We start from the raw sequence: 27,287 nt of genomic DNA on the forward strand, positions 1-27,287 counted from the left end.
TAAGCACCACAACTCCATGACAATGCGGTAATAAGGCATGCCATTCATACCCAAGATCGACCGACGGAACATTAGATGGTGGCCAAGAGAAATTTTGAAAAAAGAACAACAACAACAAGAGGCTTCTGAAATCAAATGCGGATATGGCTATCGCCACCACCACCTCCGAACCATCTCCTTATATCGGTCCCGCTGTCATTGTTATTGCTTCCACTGCCGGCGTTGGCTGGCTGATCATCGTTTCCTCCCATCCACTTGGGCTTCTTGATGCCCTGTCCGAGATCTGAGAACCACTGCGGCGTCTCGAATGAATCGACCGTATTCTTCATGCGATGTCCGAGAATCGTAAAGATGTTGTCATCCTCGGGCGGTTCGTCGGTGAAGCGGGGCTGTGTTTGGCCGAGTCTACGGTTGTTGCTGACGGGGGATCGCAGTGGTGATCTCGACGGTGTGGCAGCCGAATCTTGAATGGCGGGAATGGAGAGAATTGGAGCTGCTCGGCTCGAAGCCCCATTGGCTGCGGCGCCGCTGCGTCGTTGGGTTGAGCCCCCTAATTCTCTAGCGATGAGATCACGGCCTTCGCGCCAGTTGCCAGTGCCGTAGCCCGTAGGATTATCTTCCTCGTCCTCGATAATGTCCACGCCTGTAAATATCCGCTTGACCTTGCCGTACAGCCCGAAAGTAGCAGCTAGGACAGGCACCACGAGGGCGATGGGGAAGAGATTGTCAAACCACTTTCCTAGTGGGGTAACATCGACATACTGTCCAAGGAAATTGTAGAAGATGGTCTTCTGGTAGACTTCGGCGGATAAGAAGGTGAGGAAATTGTATGAGAGCGGGACACTGAGCTTTGCCACTTGCCCTGCGAACCAAAAAGCTGCTTCGTGTCCAGTGTTTCGCCTGACGAGAGCTCGTCCGCGCCATACCTTGATCCCGGTCATGGACGAAAGAGCGGCAGCGCACATGTAGCAAATCCAAAAAGCCGAAATGACCTGCCCTGCGAATCCGACCTGGGCCTTGTCACCAACCCAGTGATGGACCACGCTGACACGAATGATGGACAGCTTAGGAAAGGGGAACTTGACAATTTCTGACCAGACAATGCAGGCAGACGCTAGAGCCAACAGCCCACCCAGGGCCATTCGAGTATAAGGAAGGACGTAATAATAGCAAACGAATCGAGAATACGGCGTGAGTATCTTTACTCTATCCCAGAATTCGGCATGGGGGGAAACATTGCCAAAATCTAGTTTCTGGGAGGCGACCGAGTCCAGGATCGTTTGAAGGTTGGCAGCCTCTTGCACCAATCGATTCCACTCCCCAACATATTGCGATCGTGAGTGCCGTGCTCGTACGAGTTTTCGTGTCAAGTCGGCCAAATACTTTTCGGTAATGACATGCGGGACTGCTTGGGCAGGTGCCGTTGAGTCTAGAAGCCCTGATCGAGGCTGTGATTCGGGAATATTGGCAATCTCCTGGAGCTCTTCAATCCAATCCTGAAAGGCCGCGGCGCTTCCGGTTTTCCGGCGGCCGAGCTCTGAAACCTGCTGCTCAACCTCCTCGACACCGGTGAGAGAGTCCTCCATCTTCTCATACACCCTAGGCGCCTGTATCTGTAATCGCCGTAGCCTGCCGCTAATGCTTCCGCTTCGGAGTAGGTGCCTTGGTATAGCAACAAGTCCGTGGCCCATGAGGTAGATGGCAAGAATGAGACCCCAACAGTAAGAAAGAGCCATGATGAGCGCTTTGAGAGCTTCAAAGGAGAACTCGTAGGAGGCGAATATGTAAACCAGGCCGATGATGCCAGCTCCCAGAATCATGGCATAGAATTGCGCGTTGGCACGGAGAGAGTACATAAACTTGTCATAGGGCTCCCGATAGCCAGTGTCGGAGTATTCGGCAAGGATGGGGAGGATGAACCTGCGAGAGATGAGTTAGAAACAGCGACAAGCATACGATCGAGTCTAGAATATAGAGTCTCCCTCCTTACCATGTCAAGCAGAATGTCAACCAGTATGTGATCCGCCACAGCACCAGGACCACGCGCTGAGGCAACCAGATGCCCCGCGAAGCCACATCGTCGGTGATGGCGCTTGAAGCGAGATCTATCGGAACCAGGAGAACGAGAATCGACGGTAGCCACAGGGCGAAGAAGATGGGGACGATGTAGAAGGCCGGCGTGGTTCGGAGAGGGAGGTAGTGGCGCAATATGAGGAGGACTGCCAGCGACACCAGCAGCAGGGCAAAGGACGAGAAGACAAAAGAGCCAACTGGCGTTGGACTGCTCGCGATTTCAGGCATGGCGAAGAGGGGGTTCAGGGGTGAACGCCATATGCGCTCTCGTATGACGGATGCTGCAAGACAAATACAAAGACGGCGACGCAGCTGCAGGGCGTTTCGACGCTGGAAGAGGCTTTGCTGCAAGGCACGTAAGACAATCAGCAAGTCGGAGCTGTGGTGGATGGTTTTGTATGGACAAGTCCGGATTATGTCCACACAAGTTACGGGATGCTTTGGATGGGTTTCGCAGACCCACCAGGTGACTTGACTTTAGCATGCGTGACGTAACAAGGGATGGTACTCAAGTACTTCTGTACCTGGCGCTCATTTTGATGCCTTGGATATAAGGCACTAACGCAGCAACAGCTGCAGCAGCTTAATTGAATCGCGTTACAAGGATGCTTGCAGACGCGCTCTGCTTTTTAGTGCCAAAGGTCCGAATTGCAGCTGACCAGCCTCGTTGCGACAAACACGGCCTCATTCCTCTCTTTTCCTCTTTTCCTTTTTGATTGGACGGTTGGAGACCTTCTCTACCTCCGCAATCGTAATTCTTTTGCGCAGTTCAGCTACCTCACTGCACCTTTGAAATCTAGCGCCTCTTATCTTCTCCTTTGACCATGGCTGGTCTTCCCAACCTCGAAGAGTGTAAGGATCCATCTTGCCCTCAGGAAATCCTCTCTTTCTAACTTTTGCGGAACAGGGTATCAAGATGCCAACGAGGCGCTCAACATCAGTCTCGTGGCGCCGTCGAAATCGGGCCTCAAGACCATTGCGGCATTCAACCCAAAGTTCACGTATTCCATCTTTGGCGACGATGAGAAAATATTTGGTTACAAGGACCTGAAGATCCACCTGCGATATCGTGCCAATGATATGCGCCCGCACCTGCGGGTTGCCTACAGCAAAAAGTTCAAGCCCGTTGGCGAGCAAGAGCCCACCGATATTGTGGAAATTCTGGAGGAGGGAGGCCATCTGCCAAAAGGTTTGCGCTACTCGACGTTGGATACTCTACCTTTAACCAACACTCGCTGACCTTAATGTAGTTGCTTTCGTTAAGGGGTCAGACTTTGACAGCAGCTCGCAACAACTTGGCGACAACTGGTCTCCTCCTGGAACACTGCACGATACGTTCGAGGGTCCCGATGGACAGTATGAGATTTGGAAAGGAAGTCTCGTCGACCCAGCCGTGAGACAGTTGAACAGTCGAATTCAAATCCTGGTTCGCTTACTCATCGAAGGAGGCACCTACATCGGCTATGATCCAGAGTCGGACTCGACAGAGTTGGATTTATCAGAGGCCGATCGATGGACCTTATTTTTCCTCTATCGCAAGCAAAAGTCTGCTGATGACGCGGAAAAGAGCTCGTACACCTTTATGGGCTATGCCACGGTTTACCGCTTCTTCTATTTCCCACCGCTACCGACGCCACCAACCTCCCCAGCGGATACCTGGGAGCTTCCCACTGGTGACATGGACCTGTCTCAGCTTCCATGCAGAACGAGGCTCTCACAGTTTATCATTCTCCCACCATTCCAGGGCAAGGGAAGTGGCGCGCGCCTATACAACACCGTCTTCAAGTACTACCACGACCACCCCCAGACACACGAGTTCACAGTTGAGAATCCCAATGAAGCTTTTGACGATTTGCGAGACAGCTGTGACCTGGCTTTCCTGCGAAGCATGCCCGAATTCAGAGAGCTTCGCCTTGATACCAAGGTGACTGTTCCTAAGTCAGGGCCCCTGCCCCGACTCATCGCTGGAGGAGATGACCTCGAGACGATTCGGTTGCAGGCCAAGATTGCGCCCCGACAGTTTTATCGAGTTCTAGAAATGCACTTGATGTCTCAGCTCCCAAAATCAGTTCGTCCAACCATGTCACTGGACGACTATGTCCCGTCTCCTACAGCGGCGGACAAGCATAAAGAAAAGCTGTGGCAGCTTATTGTCAAGCAGCGATTATACCGCCACAACAAAGAAGTCCTTTCTCAAATCGATGTTGGCGAAAGGATCGACAAACTGTCAGAAACGCTAGGAAGCGTTGAATTAGAATATGCTAGGATACTGGCAGCCCATGATCGTGCCATGAAGCATTCGACCTCATCCAATGGAAAGCGGAAACCGAGTGAGGCTTTGGCCGAGGCGACCTCCAGCAAGAAGGCCAGAGTGGAGGACGCGTGAGAGGGAAGACTATGGCATATCGAGACTGAGCTTGATCCTAGTGGATGGCTGACAAGGTAAATTAATAGCAGGCGTTGGGGAAAACTTGATACGATGCTTTAGGAGAAAAACAATGACTCTATGTAATCTATTGTATAACTGGGCAACCCGAGCAAGCAAGACATGCTAAATGCTCCCTCTTCATTAAAACAATCATTAAATGGGAAAACCTGTACCTCCTCAACCCAAACCAAATACCTACTCATCGTAGTGTTGATGAACGTCATTCCGGGGGGCTACGGTAGCAACCTGAATGTTCTTACCAAGCTGGCTGGCAACCAAACTGGCCTCCCGCACGGCCTTGGAAATGGTTCCACGCACACGCTCCTCTTCTAGCACGAGAACGCCGCTGACGGTGCAGCCGCCAGGAGTGCACACCTTCTCGCGGAGAAGAGCCGGGTGCTCTCCGCTCTGAATAAGACCAGTCGTTCCTCGCATGGTCTGAGTTGCCATCCTGGTTGCTTCAGCACGGGGGAGACCCATGGCGACGGCTCCCTCGATGGCGGCCTCGAGGAACAGAGAGTAAAACGCAGGCCCGGAGCCGCAGAGGGCCGTTGAAGCGTTCATGTAGCGGGCGGGCAGGTAGACGACGTCGCCGACGCGCTTGAAGATCCAGGTGACCAGCAGCTCCGTCTCTAGGGGCAGGGGGGGCTCGGTAGCGCTGATGACGGTCATGGACTCTCTGATGAGGGCGGCCGTGTTGCACATGGCCCGCACGATCCTGCAGCGGCCGTCCTCCTCGGGGTCCTTTGACGGGACGGCGCCGTGCAGGGCGATTTCCAGCTGCTCGACGGTGATTCCCGCGCAGACGCTGATGAGGAGCTTGCCGTGCAGGGCTTTTGCCATGCCGGGGGCGCCAAGGATCTCCTTGACCATGAAGGGCTTGCAGGTCAGCAGGATGACCTGGGACTGCTGGACGGCGGCGAGATTGTCGTTGCGGACGACCTTGAGGATGGACGAGTGCTCCCACAGCGCGCTCTTGACCTTTTTCGCTGTTTCTGGGGTCCGCACGCAGGCGATGAAGCGAGACGGCAGAGAGCGAGGGACTTCCTCTGAGGGCGTGGAGGCGCCAGATTGTAGTGGCTTGGGGCCTTGCATCTCGACCAGGGAGGTGAGGATGCCGTTGAGGATGGCAATTCCCATGGTGCCTACAAAAAGAAAAGCATCTCGTATGAGCCCAGGAAAATATGGTCAAAACGATGCCTTGAAGTGATGATGCGAGGCTTCAATTTTTTATTTTTTTTAAGACTTACCGCAGCCCAAGACCGCCATGGTCAGGTCCTGAGGCGGCTGAGGCATGCTGTGATGCGTGAGAGCCAGGTGGTTGGACATTTTGTCTGTTTGGTCTTGGTCTTGGTCTGGGGTTTCCAGGAGTAAGAGTTTACTAGCACTAGCGGTGACAGGTGGCCGAAAGAAAAAGAACAGCGAAAAGAAGGGCCGTGAGAGAAGAGAAAGCGTTCTGGTCACCCAAGTCGTTGCCAGGCTGACAGGTTTTATTTAAAAAGGGGAGATGAGAGAGAGAAAAAAAAAGAACTGATCAAGTTGAGATTTTATTTCACATCTCAAGTTGGTCCAAGTTTAAATAAGTAAAAAAGAATGAGTGAGAGCCCATCCCGAAAACAGTGCCATTTTGGCCCCCTCCCCCCTTTTTAAACGGTTGTCTCCGTAACGATTGCTGCCCAGCGGGATCGTCAAAATGGGACAAATAGGAAGTAAAAGAAAGGGAACAAGGATCTTTCTTGGTGTGTGTGTGAACACGGCGGCCTACGGAAGTGTTGGGCTCCTGGATTTGGCTGACCCCGACTCAGTTGAGCTGAATGGGGGGGAGGGCATGAATTAATGGCTCAGCCGACGATGTTTCATCGCTTTGAAGCTCACGCCTGAGCTTTTTGCCCCGGACTTTTTCGCCCTTGCCGTCACTAGGACAGGCGATGATTGACGTGCACTACTGTACTACTAATATTGATGTTATGGAGAGCCGATAATACTGATCGATCATAGAGTTAATACTCTTATTATTTCAAGGCAGAATGAAAACGAGTTGTATGTCTTTTTTCAAGAATTTATTTCAGGACTTTTACACACTTCGAGCACGGACTATGGGCGCCACATGTGGCTAGTACTGTGCACCCACTGTAAGCCAAAGGTAGACCAGGATGAAATCGCTGTGTTGTGCTAGAGAATGATATAATCACCTGAAATAATGGTATTAATTTCTTTGTTCATCTCTATTTATCTGTGACTATTGAGCCGAGTAGATCTCTTTTATTGGGCGAGACAACAACCCGACACTAAGTTACTTGAAGACGACTTCAGAACTTCTCGCGAGAGTACCAGGGGCCTGGGTGATGATACCTTATATTACACGATGGATATATACAAAAGTTGTTAATGCCAGGCTTCGAATCGACTAAATTACTTTCAAATAAGTGATTATAAAACGATGTTGGCGTCGGCTTCGGTAGAAGCTTTCTTCTGCTCTCCCGGGATGCCCGCCGATCCTCTTTCAGCACTGTCTGACTCTCTCCATTTTCTCATCGTTTCAGAATCTCTCACCTTCTGCAGCTCGTCTCCAACCATATCAACGAGCTCAGGGAGACGTTTCCCGGAGTAGCACATATAGATCGCCGCTACACCCGACACCACGAGTCCAAGACAGATACCCTTGAATATCCAGGACACCAGAAAGCCGAAAAGTGCCGCGAGAGGTTCAAAGACTGCGGCGAGCAAGAGTGAGAATGGAGCGAGTGCCCGTATGATGGCGGCACGGAGAGGGTACGTGTTGGATGGCGATGAAGAACGCGGCTCTGGTGAGAAGCTGGCTCTGATTGTCGAGATGTGGTCCCCCTTCATCGTTAGAGACAAAAGCGCATCTTCTCCGTGTCCTTGATCATTAAGCAATATATCGAACTTTTGCACATCTTCCGCTTCCTGTGTCGACCATACTAGTCTAAGTGGAACCGTCGCATACTCTTGGTGAATCTCCCAAAAGAGCAAGAGTGCGTCTGCCTCTGCGAAATATGGCAAGTTGGCGCCATCCGTGTCACCCGCTCGTGCGGTCGCAGATACTTCCTCTGCATGTCCGTTGTCCTCAGCCGATGCATGGCGAAATATGTCTATAGGCTTTTCCAGCCCCGAAACCGCAAGGGTGCGGCTGGAGATGTTGAGCTGATAGTCAAGCGCAAAGCCCTGTCGGGAACCATCGGGCACCTGTGCGGATTTCCTGTAAAGATGACAAGGTTAGCCTTTTTGGTCTTTATTCGTTTGAATTCGCCAGTCCTTACCAGTATACTCGACGTAGTATCTTGCCGCCCAGGAGGGTCTTGGTGGCGTAGTCGGCGCCGTTGTTAATGTCTTGTTCACCGGAAGGGAAGGGAAGAAGCGCCCACAGCAGGGCCAGAAGCAACCAAGCACTGAGGATCGATAAGAACAGCCGCCAGATAATACGGCACAATTTCCAGGGGCCCATCATCGTGTGTGAAAGGGCTCTACCGTCTGCTGAGTGGCGAGATTGTATAACTCGCACACGGGGCGATTGACTTCAGGGATAATTTCACGATGATGAGAAAATACTTGAGCAAGAACCTTCTTACAGGTTTGATGCTTGTATCATATGAATAACATCATTTCTTTTCGCCTCAGATATTGTCGTGCGGAGAGTCGACGTTTTAATCATAAGATAGTATCTAGGCAGAAGCCGGGCGGCTGAAGCATTATATTGTCGGCGGCTTAGCAAGCATCTCGTATCAGGGTTATTTCTGGCCGAGATAAATGGCGGATTCAAGTTACTTTCCGGGTGCGCAAACATGATAAATCGCACTATGCACAGCCACACCTCATCTTGAACATCATTTCCGATCACTTGTATGCAAAGTATGGAGCACTTTAGGCTCGCGTGTGCTTGATTTCAGGGGCTTCCCGGCATGGCTGAACCGTTGGAAACGTCAGTCCCAGCTGCGACTTCGGGCCCATCGCCTAGATCGGGGGCCATGCAGCGTCCCGGCTCTTTCCCGTGGGTTGCATGGCATGGCGGGCAAATTAATAGCTCCAGTTCAGTCCAGGCCAGTCGAATAATAGCCCCGGAGTAGCACAGCACAATAGCATCAATGGAGCATCAAAGCCCGGAGCAGCAATACGGAGCACGACCTGCAAGCTGATCTAGACTAGCGCTGTGGCGGCTCCCTTCACCGAGGAACCGGGTTTAGCTGGGCAAAGCCACACTGAGGCGCACCCTGAACTCCATCTCTCAGCCTTGCGCTGGCACTGCAGCAATTCAGACTCGACAAAGCCGTGCCCAAATCCTGCAGAACGGAGGATTCACCCGGAAAATGGCGGATCCTTTCGAGGTCCGCATGCGATTCAGCTCGCAGCTGCAGCATCTCAACGCATCAGTTGCTTCGGCGCAAAAAGCAGCCCAATATGCGCTCAAATACAAGGACATGGATGAGGACCTGCACTCATGTATCCTGGAGCAAGTAGAGCGGGTGAGTTTGAGTCGGTGGTGATGAATTTTTACGAGTTTTTATTCTCCCCCTGCCTTTCAACGCTGACCATATATCACATGAAGAACAACATGAATACACGTGCCAATATCATGTATTTTATTGAGCACTTCCTCGACTTGGCTCAGCGGGACGGCCACTCGGATTATATCCGCATGATGCAGCGTGATATCATCAGAGTTGTCGATGCTGTGGCCCCCGATGATGGCTCTGGAGCCGCCAATGTCAAAGTCGTCCGCAAGGCATGTGTATTCCTCTTCTCAGCAGCCATTATTTTGTCTTTTCGATGCCTTGGACTAACTTGGCGTCAACAGGTTTTGATAGGCCTTCAGAACAAGGGCTTTCTGGAAGACCAAGCGGTCACGCAGATTGAGGACGTCATCAAGGAACGCGGTACTAATGATGACGATTTGGGCCTTGCATCTCCCAACAGCGACGTTGACATGACAGACGCTCCCGCTTCCGAGTCAAAATCTCGGCGGCGACCCGCGACCCATGGCTTGGATAAGCGTCAAGTAGAGCAGCGGATCGAGGAGGATCGAGAACGACACAAGCGCGAGCGAGAGAGGATTTGGGCTGTCCCCAAGGGGGAGGACGCCGAGATGAACAAACTGTGGGAGGAGACGAGCGACTTTGGCGATGACGACGACCGCCTGCTAACCGAAGAGGGTGACGACTTCACCAAGGAGATGGAGATACAGCAGTGTCATCACCAACCACCGACGAATGGCAACGGCCATTGAATCTTTTATCCTGTTCGTTGGCTACTGCATTGGGCGGCGTTGTGTGTTTCAGTGTACACATTGAGGTTATGAAAATTATATGCATGGAGTTGAGATACCCCAGAGAATTTCTGTACTATTCATGGTCCTGGGAAAATACATTTGCAATTAGGAAACAGGACTCCGCAAGCACCGAGAATGGTTTTGGCCCATATCATGCAAAGGGAAAATAGAAAAAAGAATTCTCTTCTTTGAATATATAATACACAATATTTTGTTGTACATGTACCTCGACCATCTATCGTGTCATAAAGATCATGCAAATATCCTCCCGATATTTTCTTTGCCTTTTCGTTTCCTTTACTCCATCACGACCACCGCACCAAGCTCCTTCATGGTGGCAATGATCTTCTCTGCGTCCTCCTTGGGCACGTTCTCCTTCATCATCTTGGGTGCGCTCTCAACAAACTTCTTGCTGTCGACCAGACTCAGGCCCAGCATACCCTTGACCTCCTTGATGATCTTGGCCTTGGCGGTGGCATCGATTGACTGCAGCTTCAATGTGAAGAGAGTCTTCTCGGCGGGGGCAGCAGGGGCCTCCTCGGCTTCCTCAGCAGCAGCAGCGGGGGCGGCAGCGGCAGGGGCAGCAGCGAAGCCACCGATGGGCATGTCGGGAATGTTCAGCGTGCTCTATTTAGAAAAAATCCCATGTTAGTCGAGTGTTTGGTGGCATGACAGACTTTGGTCAGCCACTCGTGTGCTTTGCTAGTCATTTACTTTTAGGCTTGAGACGAGATCGGCAGTCTCCAGCAGCGTGAGCTTGCTGATCTGGTCGACAATGTCGGCAATCTTGGGGTTTACGGCAGCGGCTTCGGTTGAGTTGTACCGTCTCGTTGTGCATGACACTCGGAGCATTTGTGCGGAGGATCGGGGAGAGGCGGCTGATCGCAACTGGCGAGCGCAGCTGCGCGCAGCGAACCGACACGGAGTGGCCATTGCTATGGTTTGGGAGGAATTGGCGGCGGTGGGCAATTCGCAATTGACAATTTCGTGGGGTTAATCTCTCGAACCGGCTTGGCTGTCGTGCGATGGCCTGTCATGAAGTTTTTCGAAAGCTTCAAGTTTGCTGGTCTGGGTGGGCTCTGATTGGTCCGGAAATTCGTAGCCCCGAGTGCCCCTCCTTCCCGCACCCTTGTTCCCGACTAGGAAAAAAAAAGTTGGCGGGCGCTCTCATATCCATCGATAAGAAAAAAAAAAAGTTCAGAAACGCGACAACGGCATAGAGGAGAGGTGAAAATTCGTTCGACACAGAGCACAATCATGGCCATGATTGATGTCTCTCGGCAGAGGAGGTCGCTCCTGAAGGATGCGGCTGCATTGGACCATCTGCCCGCTGAATTACTTGAAATTATCAAGCATCAGTCGTCAACGAAGCTCTTCGATGCTGTATCAGAAGCCGCGCTCATACCATCACTTACAGAGAGAATCTTTGTGCATTTCGAAGATGTGTTTTCAGACATTTGCGCACGATGGATTCTCAACGCCGGCAACGGACCACGACGGTTCTTAATTGCGTCAGCTATTGCCAGGATTTTGCCATTTGCGCCGTATCTCTCGACTTTTCTTCAATGTCCCGCCAGAGCTGGAGAGGAAGCGGCGCAGGGACCTTCGCTTCACTTGGTGCTGCCGACCCTTGATGGAGTGACCTTGGGGTTGGATGCAGATGCATTGGCGCAGGCCTTATTAACATACTGGAGACTTTTCAGCTTCGACCTGAGAACTTTCAGCTCATTAATCCCCCCCGAGTACCTGCAGAGCTTGTTTGCGCATCAGAGCAGGGCAGTGAGATACCTTGCCATTCGCATCTTCTGCCAGCTGTTCCACGCCTCCGATTTCAAGCTTGAGTCGCTTATCGAAACACACGTTGGCAATGCGAATGCCATCAAAGCCGATTTCGACGGTGCATCGGTGGATTATGGATTCTTGTCGCTGCATGAACAAGCCCGCGCCAAGAGGATCATCGCATTACGGCAGCAGGTGAAGCGATATGCTCAAGACCCCGAAGATGATTGCCAGCCTTTACTCCAGTCTCTCACTCAGCATGCAGTGTCCTATGGCAAAATCGTTCTTCCGCGACCATCCGTACCGACTGGAGGCCCATCGGATCTTGTTATGACTGCGACAACTACTAATAATCTCGAACGGCTCGCTGCCATGATCCGCAATCCCGAACCTATCCTTCTTCATGGCCTGCCGGGTGTTGGAAAGACGGCGCTAGTCCACGAGATGGCCAAGCAACTCGGAATGTACTCCGGCATGGTTACGCTGCACTTGAACGAGCAAACAGACGCAAAGATGCTGATAGGCCTGTACTCGACGGACTCAAAACCGGGCAGCTTTTCATGGCGCCCAGGTGTACTGACCACAGCCATCAAGGAAGGCAGATGGGTATTAGTGGAGGATCTCGACCGAGCCCCTACCGAAGTTCTCAGCACTTTCCTTCCTCTGATTGAGCGGAACGAACTGTTGATCCCGAGCCGAGGAGAGAGGATAAAAGCTGCGAATACCTTCCGTCTTTTTGCGACTGTGAGGACGTCAATGGGTATGAATGGACGCGAAAATCTGCCTAGCATTGTCGGCATGCGATTCTGGCAATCCCTGTATACAGAGCTCATGGTTCAATCAGAGCTGGAGGAAGTGGTTTTGCAGACGCATCCTATTCTGCACAAGTTTCTTCCCGGAATAATCGCTGTCTATGGCCGTCTGACCCAAGTCAGCGGCGGATCTCGATCATTATCCCGCGGACGAGCACTTATGGATCGACAGATGAACCTCAGAGACCTGTTAAAATGGTGCCGGCGACTACAAGAGTGCTTGCTAGCTGCAGGATCAACGACTGGAGATGAGCCGATAACTGAGACTACACGAGACTGGATGTTCATGGAAGCAGTCGACTGTTTTGTGGGAAGCTGTCCGGATGATGAGCTTGGCAAACAACTCATTTATGCCATTGCGGAGGAGATGCATTTGTCCAAAGAACGGGCAGACCATTATTTGACTGCCAATATACCCCCTTTGGAAGAGAATGATGTTCAATTCAGCATTGGGCGAGTCCAGCTACGGAAAAAGAAGACTGTGGCCAAGCTGCAAAAGTCAAAACGACCCTTCGCAAGCACTTCGCATGCCAAGAAGCTCTTGGAACAGATCGCTGTAGCTGTCAAGCTCAACGAACCGGTGCTTCTTGTCGGAGAGACAGGTATAGGAAAAACGACAGTCGTTCAGCAGTTGGCTGAGTCGCTTGGCCATAAGCTTATCGCGGTCAATCTTTCACAGCAAAGTGAGGTGGGCGACCTTTTGGGTGGCTTCAAGCCCGTCAATGTCCGAAGTCTTGCGGTGCCCCTGAAAGAGGAATTCGAAGATCTCTTTTCAGCGACAGGGATATCTGCATCCAAAAACCAAAAGTATCTCGAGCAGGTCGGAAAATGCCTTGCCAAAGGACAGTGGTCAAGACTATCTAAGCTGTGGAGGGAGGCTCCTAAAATGTTTCTCAAAATTGTGTCTGAGTTGGAGCGGGCTCACTCAGAAAAGGCCGAGGCGAGAAACGGAGATGATTCACAACCGACAAAGAGACGGAAGACCCAGTCTAAGCTGCAAACGCTGCTGGAACTCAAGCCTAGATGGGATCAGTTTGCCCGTACTCTCGAGCAATTTGATATACAAATTTCAGGTGGAAACGCCTTTGCATTCTCATTTGTGGAAGGAAATTTGGTAAAGGCCGTCAGAAATGGCGACTGGGTTCTTTTGGATGAAATCAACCTAGCCTCTCCAGACACCCTTGAGAGCATTACAGATCTGTTGACGGGACCCAACGAGAGGCCGTCCATCCTTCTCTCTGAGACGGGAGAGATTGAAAAAATTGTGGCACATCCAAACTTTCGCATATTTGGTGCAATGAACCCGGCGACCGATATTGGAAAAAGAGATTTGCCTATTGGTATTCGATCGAGGTTCACTGAGCTTTATGTGAAAAGCCCCGATAAGGACTTGAAGGATCTCCTTACCATAATCAAGACATACTTGGGCAATGGCAGCAACAAGAATGACCAAGTGGGAGATGATATCGCACGCCTGTATCTCAACACGAAGCGAATGGCAGAAGAGAAGCGTTTGGTAGACGGAGCGAATGAAGTCCCTCACTTCAGTCTTCGTACGCTAACTCGAGTGCTGAGCTATGTCAATATGATAGCCCCCTTTTATGGTTTAAGACGAGCAATGTATGAAGGATTCTCCATGGGTTTCTTGACATTACTGGACCGAAACTCGGAGAAGATGCTTCTGCCGCTTATTTATCACCACCTTCTGGACAAGCATGGAAATCCGCAGTCATTACTATCCCAGCCTCCAAAGCAACCGGGCGACGGTAGACAGTATGTCAAGTTTCAAAACCAGAGCCGGGATCGACATTACTGGCTCTTCCAAGGCGAGCAGACACCCATTGAGAGAGACGATTACATTATTACTCCTTACGTGGAGAGAAATCTTCTCAATCTTGTCCGAGCAACTTCTACTAGGCGCTTCCCTATCCTGATTCAAGGACCTACATCGGCCGGTAAAACCAGTATGATTGAGTATTTGGCAAATTTCACTGGAAATAAGTTCGTCCGAATCAATAACCACGAGCATACCGATCTTCAAGAATATCTGGGCACTTATATTTCAGGGCCAGATGGGAAACTACGCTTTCAAGAGGGTCTTCTCGTTCAGGCCATGCGACAGGGACACTGGATCGTTCTTGATGAGTTGAACTTGGCACCGACTGATGTACTTGAGGCTCTCAATCGTCTACTTGATGATAACCGCGAGCTGTTAATTCCTGAGACGCAGGAGGTTGTTAAGCCTCACGAGAACTTCATTCTCTTTGCTACTCAGAATCCTCCTGGCCTTTATGGAGGCAGAAAAGTGCTATCTAGGGCGTTCCGAAATCGATTTCTCGAACTTCATTTCGACGACATTCCCGAAGATGAACTGGAATACATTCTCCAGCAGCGAAGCCGCAATACCTCACCCCCCGATTGTAGGCGCATTGTCAATGTCTACAAGGAATTATCACGACTCCGTCAAACTAGCAGACTTTTTGAGCAGAAAGACAGCTTCGCCACTCTTCGAGATCTATTTCGATGGGCTCTCAGAAATGCAGACACACGTGAAGAGATTGCTGCACATGGATTCATGCTTTTGGCCGAAAGAGTTCGTAACGAGGAAGAACGAAGAGCCGTCAAGGAGGTTATTGAAAAAGTCTTCAAAGTTAGACTTAATCCCCAGGACCTTTACTCCGCAGAACTGGCACCTGAGCTAAAGGATATTGCTCATCGGGCTAATGCTCAAGGCGTTGTTTGGACTCACGCAATCAGGAGGTTGTATGTGCTGGTATCTCGAGCGTTGCAGAATAACGAGCCGGTTCTCTTGGTTGGTGAAACTGGATGCGGCAAAACAACAGTTGTCCAGCTGCTCGCAGAGATTCTAGGCAGACAATTGCATATTGTGAATGCTCACCAGAATACAGAGACTGGAGATATCATTGGTTCTCAACGTCCTATCCGAAACAGGGGCGCCAGCATTGAGGCGCTGGATGCTGATGTGACTGAGGTCTTGAGACACTGCAATGTCGATGTATCTGGCACGGCAGCAGATAGGCTGGAGAGATACAAATCCCTCGATAAAACATTCCTTGATGGCATCCCTGAGCAGACAAAAGAGAGAATTGCGTCGAACGAGACCAGGAGCATGGCTTTGTTCGAGTGGTCCGATGGTGCTCTTGTTGAGGCTATGCGAGGCGGTCACTTCTTTCTCCTCGATGAGATTTCATTGGCTGACGATTCGGTTCTGGAACGACTCAATTCCGTTCTAGAGCCTCAGAGAACGCTTCTTTTAGCTGAAAAGGGAGTGGATAACTCATTCGTCGTTGGCGTAGACGGCTATCAGTTCTTCGCCACCATGAATCCCGGAGGTGACTTTGGCAAGAAAGAGCTTTCTCCAGCCCTGCGAAACCGATTTACCGAGATTTGGGTTCCTCCGCTGTCAGAGAGCGATGATATCTATGACATTACTAGGACGAAGTTGGTCGAGGCCGCCAAGAGCTATGCTGAAGCTGTGGTACAGTTTGCGGCTTGGTTTGGCGCTACGTTTCGACCGATGGCCACTGCTCCATTCTCAGTGAGAGAGGTTCTTGCTTGGGTTCAATTCATCAATGCATCGGCAGATCAGGACGTCGTGCTATCAATAGTTCATGGAGCTGCTGCTATCTTTATTGATAGCTTGGGTGCCAACCCATCCGCTATTTTGGCAACAGACATTAACGCGATCCACCGCCAACGGGTAGACTGTTTACACAAGCTGGGGCAACTTCTTGGCCGGGATGTTTCTGCTACTTACCAGACTCAACCTGAACTCGACGTCACAGAATCTCACTTGACCATTGGAGGATTCAGCGCAGTTCGAACAGCAGATGCTTCTAATCCTTCAAGTTTTGCCTTCCATGCGCCAACTACTCGTCTAAACGCCATGAGAGTGATACGAGCGATGCAAACCCAAAAGCCTATCTTGCTAGAAGGTAGCCCTGGTGTTGGAAAAACATCTCTTGTGGTTGCCTTGGCGCAAGCCTGCGGCCGGCCATTGACCAGAATCAACCTGTCAGATCAAACTGATCTAATGGATCTCTTCGGAACAGATGTCCCAGTTGAGGGTGAAGAAGCAGGTAACTTTGCATGGAGAGATGCACCGTTCCTCCAAGCAATGCAAAAGGGTGAATGGGTTCTTCTCGACGAAATGAACCTTGCTTCTCAGTCTGTATTGGAGGGTTTGAACGCCTGTTTGGATCACCGTGGCGAAGTATACATCTCTGAACTCGATCAAGTGTTCAAGCGCCATCCAAACTTCCGTCTCTTTGCTGCTCAGAATCCCCACCACCAGGGTGGCGGCCGTAAGGGACTTCCAGCTTCATTCGTCAACCGATTCGTCGTTGTATATGCCGATGTCTTCAAAGATCATGATCTCAAATTGATCGCCAGCCATAGCTTCCCGCAGCTGTCCGCTGAGGTCATCAGTTTGCTGATCCAATTTGTAACACAGATTGAGCACCATCTTCTGGTCGAAAAGACTTTTGGTGCGCAAGGTAGTCCGTGGGAGTTCAACCTCCGAGATGTCCTTCGATGGCTCAACCTACTGAGCTCGTCCGACCCGCTCCTGAAGACTCGCCATGTTGAAGACTTCCTTGACATCGTAATTAGGCAGCGTTTCCGCACTGAAGCCGACCGTGCTGAAGTAGACAAGATATTCCGGCACGTTATCAGCTGGCAACCCCGCTCTCGCCACTTCTACCATGATCTTGGGTCTCGATTTGGCCAAGTTGGTCTTGCTTTACTAGACAGGAACTTGAACTCCCAGCCAGAGAGACTTCCTAGTATTGACATTGTACCAAGGCTCCCGGAGCTCGAATCCATTATGCTCTGTGTGAAGCAGAATATTCCTTGTATTCTCAGCAGCCCTTCGGGATACGGCAAGTCTGTGCTGTTGAAATATGTCGCAGCACTCGCCGGAAAGCCCCTAGTCGTGTTCCCCATGAATGCAGACATTGATACCATGGATTTGGTTGGTGGCTTTGAACAAGCGGATCCCCTGAGAGAGATCAATGCCACTCTCCGGAACCTGAGAGATTTCCTTCAGGATTCAGTCATGTCGGTTGTTCCTGCACAGGCCCCAAGTGAGGTGCTACAGCTGCTTCATCAGCTCGACAACTACAATGGCGATAGTGAAAGCATCTTCACTATTAGAACTACGATAGAGGCTTTACTCCAGCAGATTGCTGCCGGTTCTGAAGTGTCCCTCTCGCTTTCTCGTACTCTGGAGATTCTTCACAGCCCTCTGGTGCTCTCGAATCCTCGATTCGAGTGGCTAGATGGTGTGATTGTCAAGGCTTTGGAGACTGGCCAGTGGCTAGTGTTGGACAATGCTAACATGTGCAATGCTTCCGTTTTGGACCGATTGAACTCGTTGCTTGAGCCCAATGGATTCCTCAGCATCAATGAGCACTGCGGCCCAGGAGGAGAACCTAGGATCGTCAAACCTCATCCTGAGTTCCGAATTTTCTTGACCATGGATCCTCGCCATGGTGAGCTTTCTCGTGCCATGAGGAACCGTGCTATTGAGATTCACATCTATACCCCGCCGCCGGTCCTAGATGCGTCCCTTGCTAGGATGTCGCATGTTGAGAGCTCTCTCCAGCGATATCTCAAGTCCACAGAATACTCGGAGTCACTGCTATCTGAGGGTGTTGATCCGGAGGCCAGTCTGGTTTCTCTGGAGAATCTTTCTATCCAGGACGTTGCTCTTCTTCCAAGATTCGTCAATTCGATGACAACAGAACGTGCATCATACCTAACCCTCGTGCAAGAATTTTTGACGCTTCTACAATCGCCACTTGGATCGCGATTACAGCTATCTCTCAGAGAACTGTATTCGAACTTGGCTGGTGCTGCCTCGGATGCACTGGCAAATGCTCAGGTAAGACTTTCTACCTCTTTTTGTAACCGAAGTTGGTTCATTCGCTGACATTAACATAGCCATTACACCCTCTCAACAATATGACTGTCAGCAACATGCTTCCCTCGGTTGATTTGGCTAGGTGGAATGCAGCTCGTTATGATACATACCGACACTTGTATCACATCCAAAGCGTTCTTGACTCGCAGCAGACACAAGCTCGCTCGGCAAAGTTGATCTCTCTAAACAGACTACAGAGATCTCTCATTAGTGATCGTGTGGCAGCTGTGTCGAAGGACTCTACTGTGAAGTTGGCTACGTTTGTCTCTTCAATTTTGACTGCTCTGACTGAGTTTTTCGGGCTTGAAATGCTGTCTCATGATACTTGGGAGGGTACTCAGTTTATTAGAGCTATTCGATACTACATGGACCGCACAATTGCCCTTGCAACAAAGGGTGATTTTGACGAGGCCGTATTCCAGGCCCATTTGGCACAGGGTACAGCGCTCCTAGGGAAACAGATCCTGGCTGCGAAATCCGACAATAACCGTCAGCTTTCAACCTACATACTAGGAAGATTGGAGGACGACTTTGACGGCGGATTCAAACTGAGTACCGGTTTGAGTATGGAATTGCTCTGGAACCTGATGAGACCAATCCCTATTCCTGATAAGTCGGTTCTTGATCGGTCCGTTGAACTTGACCGACTGGGCGCTAGATTTGATAACCTACGATGGAAGGCTGGAGCCTCTGTTGTTGATTTGTCGAAAGCTCAGCAGACTCTCGAGCAAGCTTACAAAATTATCAGAGACGGCGTCGTTGCAACGGATGGATTGGTCAAAGACCTCATCACTGGAATTGAGTCTCTGGAGAGCCGTATTGCTGACGAAGAAGCCGAACTGTTGCCATTTTTGGCGAATGAATTCGAGTCTTTGAGACAATTCGACATTCTTCGATCTGTTTCGCCCAATATTATTCTAGAGAGCGGATTCCGGGATCTCTACATTTTGTCAAATGTTCCAACCAAAACCAGATTATCGCTTGTGAGTGCCACTAGAGAAGCGGCACTTTTACAGTCAATGGATTGTTTGGTACACCAGGATCAATTCCCATGGGATGGAACGTTTACACCCATCTTGTGGTCGAAGTTGCAGTCTATGGGTGGAGTTAGTCTTGGATCTCTGGCATTGCTTGATGTGGAGTTGCCAGCTATGGGACGACATGTGGCTTCGCTGTCTGCTGAAGTCGCTGCCGACCCGCTACCAAAGCTGAACAATATTCTTCAGCAGCTGATTTTCGAAGTATTTGGCGCGCATTCAGCGAGCCTCAAAGAAGCTGCTATTCACGCCTATCTCAACGCAGAGGAACAAGCCAAGACCAACGGCGATGTGGCTGTTAGCCCCTTTGATGCCTTCCTGAGAACTGTTGAGCCTCTCCATCTCCAGCAGGTAGCTGAACAGCATCTAATTCCGGCCATGGCTTCTCTGCTAGCGAAGAAAAACGATGATCGACACACATATTTGTCTGCACTGGCATGGACTCACTTCAGCGTTGGCGTTCTGAAGCTCTACGTGCCTGATCGCGTCTTCGATCCTCAGCTACGCCCAAAGATGGAAAGAGAGTTCTTTGAGGAGCTTCAGAATGGTATTGCTGACAAGATATCTTCTCTTATCGCATTTGAAAGCAAATTTACTGGACAGAAGACAAACGAGCGTATTGAATTGCTCAGCCAGGAGCTTTCTAGTATGGGCCCGTTACCTGAAGAGGTCCAGCCAGTATTCCGACCAGAGCAGTCAGAGCTTAGCCGACTGCATGCAGAATTTTCTAACATCCTGAAGGCTATCACAAGCCCAGCTCTTCGAGCAGCGCTAGAGTTTTCTGACAACATCAACTCTTCAGTTGACAGGGAAGGGTTGGTACTGGTAAAGGAAAACGTCAAGAGGCTACAAGATCGACTTACAGCTCGATTTGAAGCATACCAGGATATGACCAGGCCTGCTGCGAACCTCTTGCAGTGCCTGCGCGTCGGTCTATCACTCTATGATGCAGCCGCAGCTTCATCGCTGACATCGCCTACATCCCAGCTTCTAGATATGACGCCGTTCTTCGGAGGGTCAACCTGGGATGTCACCATGCAGTCCTCTTTTGAGAAGAACTTTGAGTTCCTCAGTCTTGTCCGAGTTGCTGTGAATATTGAAGGAAGCGAAAGTTTCCGACCGGGCATACGAGAGGCTATTTTCGAATGCTTCCATGGGTTTTACGACGAGTGGAGCAAGAAACTCGAAGCAGACCGAAAGGCAGAAGAGACAAAGGGCAGCATCTACCAATTCCGTGGTTCCTTGGAGGATGAGGAAGAAATCGATGAACAGGAATTTAACGAGCTGTTCCCGACATATGATGCTGATAAAGAGACTGTTAGCCCAGGAAACAAGAAGGACACTGTTCGTAACATGTCTCTAAAGGTTGCCGAAGCTCACAGGAAGATCTTCCTGGATAGAGAGGATGCCCAAGTCTCGATTCAAAATTTGAGCAGAGATGTGGGCAATAGGGTTGCGAACGAAACCAAGAATCAGTCATACCTTGATCGTGGACTGAACAACAGAATGCTCGCAAGCACAACGCTTCTCCTTGACGACAAGCTCAATGGGCTGCAAACATCTGAGAAGGATAAGTCGTACAGCTTCTATACTAGCCCCAACTTGCCTGAAGCCCGACAACTTGTGATTCTGATTGGCAAGATCAAGGCTAGGTTCCGCGAACTGCAGCTGGTTGATGAGATTGGCCACATGCAGCCGCTGGCGGACGTCATTCAGAGCTGTAACAACGTTCTTGAGCTCATCCATGAAGATCCCCTAGCCAAGATATTACCTAAGGTAGAGCATCTACACGCGCACGTTTATGAATGGCAATTCGGCGGTTGGGCTAGTAAGGTGTATGCTGTTCTGTCGCTCTATAACGCGCTCACGGATACTATTGTTCGCTGGCGACGATTGGAGCTGTCAACATGGGCCAATCTATTTGAGACGGAACAAACAAAATGCCAAGAGGACGCCTATTCATGGTGGTTTATCGCCTACCAAGTGGTCGTTGCTGTTCCCCTCTCCATGGTTGATTCTCCCGCTGAACTGCAAGAGTATACTGTGTCGCTTATCCAGAGCTTGGAGACGTACTTTTTGACCTCCATCGTTGGGCAATTCGCAACTCGTTTGTCGCTTTTGCGACAGCTACAGAGCCACCTTCAGCTCCTCATTCAAGACTACCCCAGCCTGACAGTCATCTTCCATGCTCTCACAAATTTCATTTTCTACTTTACCCGTTACGAGAAGGCTGCCGAGGCTGCTATCCAGAAGGGCCGGGCCTCACTCGATAAGAAAATGAAAGATGTGCTTCTTATGGCTAGCTGGAAAGATACCAACATTAATGCTCTCCGGGATAGCGCCAAGAGATCTCACCAGAAGCTTTTCAGAATCGTTCGAAAATTCCGTGGCATTTTGGGCGCGGAAATGAAAATGGTTATTGAGCAGGGTCTTCCTGATGAGTCGTCATCTCAACCAGCAGCTGTGGCAGGCCAAGTTGGCGAAATCGAAGTACCTGATGCCGCTGTTGAGTCGCTAAATGGAGCACTCCCCGGTTGGCTGGAAAAACACAAACGTCTCGGCAACGTAGTAAAGACGGTATCTGTGATGCAGAGGATCGCAGCCAGCCCCGAAGTCACCAGCTCTGTTCCCCAGTCTTTGGACGCATATCTTGTTAGCTTGGAAGAGTCAATGGCAGAGCTGAAGAAAGAAACCCCGTCAACTCTGACCGACGAGAATAAAGAGCAGGTCAAGCATATGAAGACAAGGAAGCGCAAGCTATTTGCCGATACACTACGAGATCTCCGCGGTATGGGTCTACGATACAACCTTGGCCAGGATAACTTGGCTGAGCAAGAATCGTTGTCTGTTGTGCTTGCTTCTACTGCGCCATTGGAATTTTCTAATTCCGGCATTTTAAGCGAAGCAGAGTATTACTTCCACAAGACTCTGGATCTCGCTCCAAAGGCTCGAAACGCAGCTCGAGAGCATTCTGAAGATTTGACTGGCGCCGAGGTCGCGCGAAGCATTGGCTTCGTTGAAGGGTTTATTCACTTCGCCTTGTCCCAGCGAAACAGCCTTGCGAGCATCATGTCTGCTTTCGGATCACTCAAAAAGGCGATATTCCAGTTCCAAGACCTGGGTAAATTCCAAAGCCTAGGTGGTCTATCTCGAAGCCAAGGAATCACTGATTTGTCACGTTTCCTCCCATGGACCGTGCAAGGACTGAAATTTGCCATCCACTTGCTAGGCGTTCACGGCAAATTGGGCAAGCTTGATCACAGTGCATTGGTTCAAAAGCTGCAGACGTGGTTAGAAACCATTGAGAATCACGCAAAGAGACTGGGCGAATTGGCCAAGCTTCCTGCACTGCTGACGTCCGATGTCCATACTAAGCTACACGAAGATGTGACAAGGGATTTAGCCGAGCTGCAGTCAACTGTTAGCGAGGCTATTCAGAGCAACCCTGGTGTTGGCTTCATTCTTCAGCAACTCCGTGTCTGGAACCATACGACCACTGAGCCCTTGGAAACTCGAGGCCATACCATGGACCTTTTGGGCTTTGCAGAATCAGTTTCTACTCTGTGTGACACCGTTTTGGTGGCCGTTGAGAATGCAAAGAAAGCCGGAGCAGAGATTCCAAGGAAAGAGGATGAGGCAGCCTGGTTGAAGAAGCATAGCGACGCCTATCTCTCCATGATTAATCAGCTTCACATGAAGAACGTGGAGAAGACAATTGAGCAATGCATTCGCGCCTTGCAGAAAATCGATCTAGGACAGCCACTGGCAAGCATGGCCGCAATGAGTGCTATTACCGTCGCATCGCCAATCCTGAATCAATTCACGGCATTATGCGAACAATCAATTACGGCCGGTGTGGATATCCATCGTGCTACTGTTAAGATGGGATATGGCATGACAAAAGCTTTCACGCAAATCGCTTCACAGGGATTCTGCACGCCGCAAGAAAAATCGGACGAGAAATCAGGTGCCGAAGGCAAGTTGGAATCTGGCACTGGTCTTGGCGATGGTGAAGGCGCTGAAGATATTAGCAAAGATATCCAAGCTGACGAGGACCTTTCTGAGCTTGCACAAGAGGCGAATAAGGAGAAGGACGGTGAGATGGAAGATGAAAAGGACGCAGTCGATATGGCAGATGAGGAACTGGAAGGAGATATGAACAGTGTGGATGGCGCTGAGGAAGAAGACGAAGACAAGTCTCAGAAGGGAGATGAGGAAGAGGAAGAGGATGCTATGGATGAAGAGGCTGGTGATGTGGATGACCTTGACCCCACTGCCGTTGACGAAAAGATGTGGGATGGCGATGATGAAAAGGCAGAGAAAGACCAGGAGGGCGATAAAGCAAAGGGTCAGAAGCAAGAGGATGAGCAAATGGCGACTGAAGGAGAAGCGAAACCAGACGATGCAGATCAGGATCAAGACCAAGATCAAGATCAAAAGCCCGATGGCGAAGAACCCGAGGAGCCTGAGGCCGAAGACGTAGGGGCAGAGGAAGAGGATGTGCAAGCAAAGGAAGAGCTAAACCGCCAAGACCAAACAGTGGAGGAGAACGACGCACTGGAGCTTCCCGAAGACTTGGATATGAATCTCGACGAAAATGACGCAGAGGGCTCAGATGAGGATGACTTGGATCTCATGTCGGACATTGAAGAAGACAAAGAGCAAGAAGAGCAGCCTAAAGATGCGGAGGCAGTTGATGATGAGAAGATGGAAGAGGACGCAGAGCAACAAGTAGAGCCAGAGACTGCGGTTGAGGACGAGGTGAGCGAGGCGGAGGAGATTGAAGAGAACGTCGGCGTCGACGAGATTCAAGAAGAAGCAGAGCCTGAGCAAGAGGAAGAGAAGAAGGATGAAGAACAACCAGACGAGAGCCATCCAGATCAGACGCCTAATAAGCAAGAGGAGACCAAGGCAGACAAGGAGAATGCGGCACCAAGCGATGTCAAGAGTTCCGGAATCGACCAAAACGCAGATTCCATGGACATGGATGACGAATTCCAAGCCAAGGCAGCTCAGCAAGATGAAGGTGACATGGGAGATGGCGCAGCGGACCAGGATACAAGCGCTGGCAACAAAGGAGCTACATCACGGTCGAAGGAGGCGGTGGACAAGCCTGAAGACGGCGATGCTCAGGAAGAAGCCCGCAGCGACCCGTTCAAGAAACTGGGCGACGCACTGGAGAGATGGCACCGCCAACAACAGGACATTAAGGATGCCAATCCCGAAGAAGAGCAGCAGCACGGGCCGGAAGCTGAAGAGCAAGGCCAGCGCGAATTCCAGCACCTGAAGGACGACCAAGCAGCCGAGGATACTCAGGCTCTTGGCACAGCGGACAACGAAGAGGCACAACCCCTGGATGAGTCTATGGCAATTGACGAGGAGAAGCAAGACCCAACCAGCCACGTCATGGACGGAGATGAAGAGGAGAAGGAAGATGCAGAGCTTGACAAGATGGACCTCAGTGAGCCAGCAGAGGACGACAAAGAAGCGGGCATGAATGATGTGGACGACAGTCGCACTGGCGTGAAGACGAGACAGGGTGCCTACAACAAGGAGCCTACGTCTGAAGAAGAGGAAGAAGAGGACCAGAAGCTCAAGGTCGAAGAGGAAGAAGAAGACGTACAAGACGCATCCGCCCAGCTCTCGACAACTCACCTTTGGGAGGATCAACGACCCTTGCGCGACTTTTCGCAGTGTCTTGAGCAGTGGACCGAACTTCAGACCAAGTCTCACAGCCTGTCGCTGTCGCTAACATCCCAGCTGCGGCTGATTCTCACGCCGTCGCAGTCTACCAAGCTGTCGGGATCGTTCCGCACCGGAAAGCGACTCAACATCAAGCGCATCATCCCTTACATTGCCTCGAGCTACAAGCGAGACAAGATCTGGATGCGGCGCAGCATCCCGACGAAGCGGACGTACCAGATCATGCTGTGCGTGGACGACAGCAAGAGCATGGGCGAGTCGTCGTCTGGCGCGCTGGCAATGGAGTCGTTGGTCATGGTGTCGCGATCCCTGACGATGCTCGAGGCTGGTCAAGTGGGCGTGCTGGGCTTCGGCGCCGACGTCTTCACGGCGCATCAGCTGACGGATCCCTTTGGCTCGGATGCGGGTGCCAAGGTTCTGCAGCGGTTCTCGTTTGGCCAGGACAGGACGGACATTGCGCTGCTGATCCGGCAGACCATTGACACGTTCCGCACGGCACGACAGCGGTCGAGCGGAGGATCGGATCTGTGGCAGCTCGCGCTGATCCTTTCAGACGGCCTAACGCCGTCGTCGGCCCACGATTCCATCCGGCGGCTGCTGCGAGAAGCCATGGAGGAGCGCATCATGATTGTCTTCATCATCATGGACGACACGGGCAAGAAGAAGGGCGACAGCGTGCTGGAGCTCAAGGAGGCCAAGTTTGTCAGCGAGGGGGGCGAGAGCCGGGTCGTGATTGAGCGGTACCTGGACACGTTCCCCTTCCAGTACTACCTGATTGTGCATAATCTGGAGGAGCTGCCGAGCGCCCTGGCGGGATTGCTGCGGACGTGGTTTGCAGAAGTGGCATCATGAAGTTGTGTAACAGCGGATAAGGTTTAAAAAAGCATGGGAACACGGCGTTTCTTGGGGAATGGATTGGATTGGATTTGTGATGGTATGCCTGTGTTTGCGAGCTTAGACGGGTTTCCTTTTTCTTTTATTATAATGCATAGAATCGTGGTATTTAGGTGTTATTCATTTTCAAATAATCACATGTTAATCAGCATGAGTCGTCTTCTCTTTAACATCTACCGTGTTAAATCCTACATGGCGCCATTCGTACTCCATCCATCCCTGCACATGTCAATATATTCATATGCATCATGCAAGCCATGCCGCAAGATTACACAAACACAATAACCACGTCTCCAAAGGCCCTGATAACGCAATTATAGCCGTGTCTTTAGTATTTGAGTTTTCTTCTTCTTCTTTCATTCTTTTACTTCATCCCTGCTTCAGCTAGCCAAGTCCATTGTTTCATTTGAAACCTGGAAATGGGAGCCCGGATGTGGAACGTACCCTCTTTCAACTGAGACCTTTTTTACTCTCTTTACGCCCCCTCCTCTCGTCATCTCGCCTTAGCGTGTCTATCAAATCTGCAAGGAACCCACAGCTAGACTGCGATAATTTGAAATACTTTGTGACTTGGCGGGATAGAGACAAGGCGCCTCGGCTCATGGATCTGCCGTTTGTCACGAGGGGAGACTATGGGGATGCTCATATATGTGTGTCTCATATGGGTTATTTTTGCGTTGATTTGGAGGCTACCCCTCTTGTTGACGAGACCAAGACATTGGAAGAATTGAGTCTTTTGGTATGTCCGTTTTTATATAAGGTATATAGTAATGCAAATTGTTTCCTCTCAAGCATACATCTACTAGCGTAAATAGTCTCGAGAATGTACTCTTTTATTCATGCCAACATCTAGATCAGCAGATATACAGTAAAGGCGCAAAGCTCTTCACTACCCCCACGCCCCGGGGTTCCAAACGCCGAAAAAGGTCCGTCCGTGGGCGATCTCGGTCTCAGATGGAAAATCAAATCATTTTGGATGCTTCAAGACGCACCAGGAAGGTGGGAAGAAGTAAACTGAGACTCGCCATAAAAAGATGAGATGAGATGAATTCCATTTTCGGGAAATGATACTCTAAAACAGACACATTAGCTATACCTATCTATTTATCTATCTATCTACATCAAAACTGACATCTGACTAAACAAACGCCCCCCCGGATTCCTTTCCCTTTCCCCGCCGGCAGATCTTCAAGGCCCCAGAACTAATTAATAGCACCATCTGCCAGCAACTTCATCTTCCTCTTTTCTCTCTTCTCTCCTCCTCCTCTTCTTCTTTATATCTCTTCTCCTTACTTTTCTATCCTCTTCATGCTTATTCGACGGCCGTTTCCCT

At 50.6% G+C, this 27,287-nt stretch overlaps 7 protein-coding genes across 7 annotated transcripts; 3 read left to right on the forward strand and 4 right to left on the reverse strand.

Annotated features, from left to right (window-relative positions):
• Positions 1-131: 131 nt before the first annotated feature.
• T069G_05392 (LMBR1-like membrane protein domain-containing protein) lies at positions 132-2,301 on the reverse strand (the record flags this gene model as incomplete). Its single annotated transcript, XM_056172602.1, has 2 exons — positions 132-1,920; positions 1,991-2,301. The coding sequence occupies 2 exons, from the start codon at positions 2,299-2,301 to the stop codon at positions 132-134; spliced, it is 2,100 nt and encodes a 699-aa protein (XP_056029460.1).
• A 596-nt stretch (positions 2,302-2,897) lies between these two features.
• On the forward strand, positions 2,898-4,459 carry T069G_05393 (uncharacterized protein; the record flags this gene model as incomplete). The annotated part of the gene is made up of 5 exons (XM_056172603.1): positions 2,898-2,925; positions 2,981-3,262; positions 3,324-3,705; positions 3,778-3,997; positions 4,073-4,459. 5 exons carry the CDS (start codon positions 2,898-2,900, stop codon positions 4,457-4,459), a joined length of 1,299 nt encoding a protein of 432 aa, XP_056029461.1.
• Positions 4,460-4,696: 237 nt separating this feature from the next.
• Positions 4,697-5,830, reverse strand: T069G_05394 (pyrroline-5-carboxylate reductase dimerization domain-containing protein; the record flags this gene model as incomplete). The annotated part of the gene is made up of 2 exons (XM_056172604.1): positions 4,697-5,646; positions 5,752-5,830. 2 exons carry the CDS (start codon positions 5,828-5,830, stop codon positions 4,697-4,699), a joined length of 1,029 nt encoding a protein of 342 aa, XP_056029462.1.
• A 1,101-nt stretch (positions 5,831-6,931) lies between these two features.
• On the reverse strand, positions 6,932-7,970 carry T069G_05395 (uncharacterized protein; the record flags this gene model as incomplete). Its single annotated transcript, XM_056172605.1, has 2 exons — positions 6,932-7,721; positions 7,783-7,970. 2 exons carry the CDS (start codon positions 7,968-7,970, stop codon positions 6,932-6,934), a joined length of 978 nt encoding a protein of 325 aa, XP_056029463.1.
• Positions 7,971-8,826: 856 nt separating this feature from the next.
• On the forward strand, positions 8,827-9,743 carry T069G_05396 (CTD kinase subunit gamma CTK3 domain-containing protein; the record flags this gene model as incomplete). Its single annotated transcript, XM_056172606.1, has 4 exons — positions 8,827-8,982; positions 9,066-9,242; positions 9,315-9,393; positions 9,451-9,743. The coding sequence occupies 4 exons, from the start codon at positions 8,827-8,829 to the stop codon at positions 9,741-9,743; spliced, it is 705 nt and encodes a 234-aa protein (XP_056029464.1).
• A 339-nt stretch (positions 9,744-10,082) lies between these two features.
• Positions 10,083-10,637, reverse strand: T069G_05397 (ribosomal protein l7/L12 dimerization domain-containing protein; the record flags this gene model as incomplete). Its single annotated transcript, XM_056172607.1, has 2 exons — positions 10,083-10,412; positions 10,500-10,637. The coding sequence occupies 2 exons, from the start codon at positions 10,635-10,637 to the stop codon at positions 10,083-10,085; spliced, it is 468 nt and encodes a 155-aa protein (XP_056029465.1).
• A 405-nt stretch (positions 10,638-11,042) lies between these two features.
• On the forward strand, positions 11,043-25,912 carry T069G_05398 (AAA domain (dynein-related subfamily) domain-containing protein; the record flags this gene model as incomplete). The annotated part of the gene is made up of 8 exons (XM_056172608.1): positions 11,043-11,402; positions 11,460-18,281; positions 18,341-18,487; positions 18,557-19,303; positions 19,361-19,654; positions 19,706-21,934; positions 21,992-23,705; positions 23,766-25,912. 8 exons carry the CDS (start codon positions 11,043-11,045, stop codon positions 25,910-25,912), a joined length of 14,460 nt encoding a protein of 4,819 aa, XP_056029466.1.
• Between the last annotated feature and the right edge of the window lie 1,375 nt (positions 25,913-27,287).

This window comes from Trichoderma breve, chromosome 3 (genome assembly GCF_028502605.1).
Source record: "Trichoderma breve strain T069 chromosome 3, whole genome shotgun sequence".
NCBI lineage: Eukaryota > Fungi > Ascomycota > Sordariomycetes > Hypocreales > Hypocreaceae > Trichoderma > Trichoderma breve.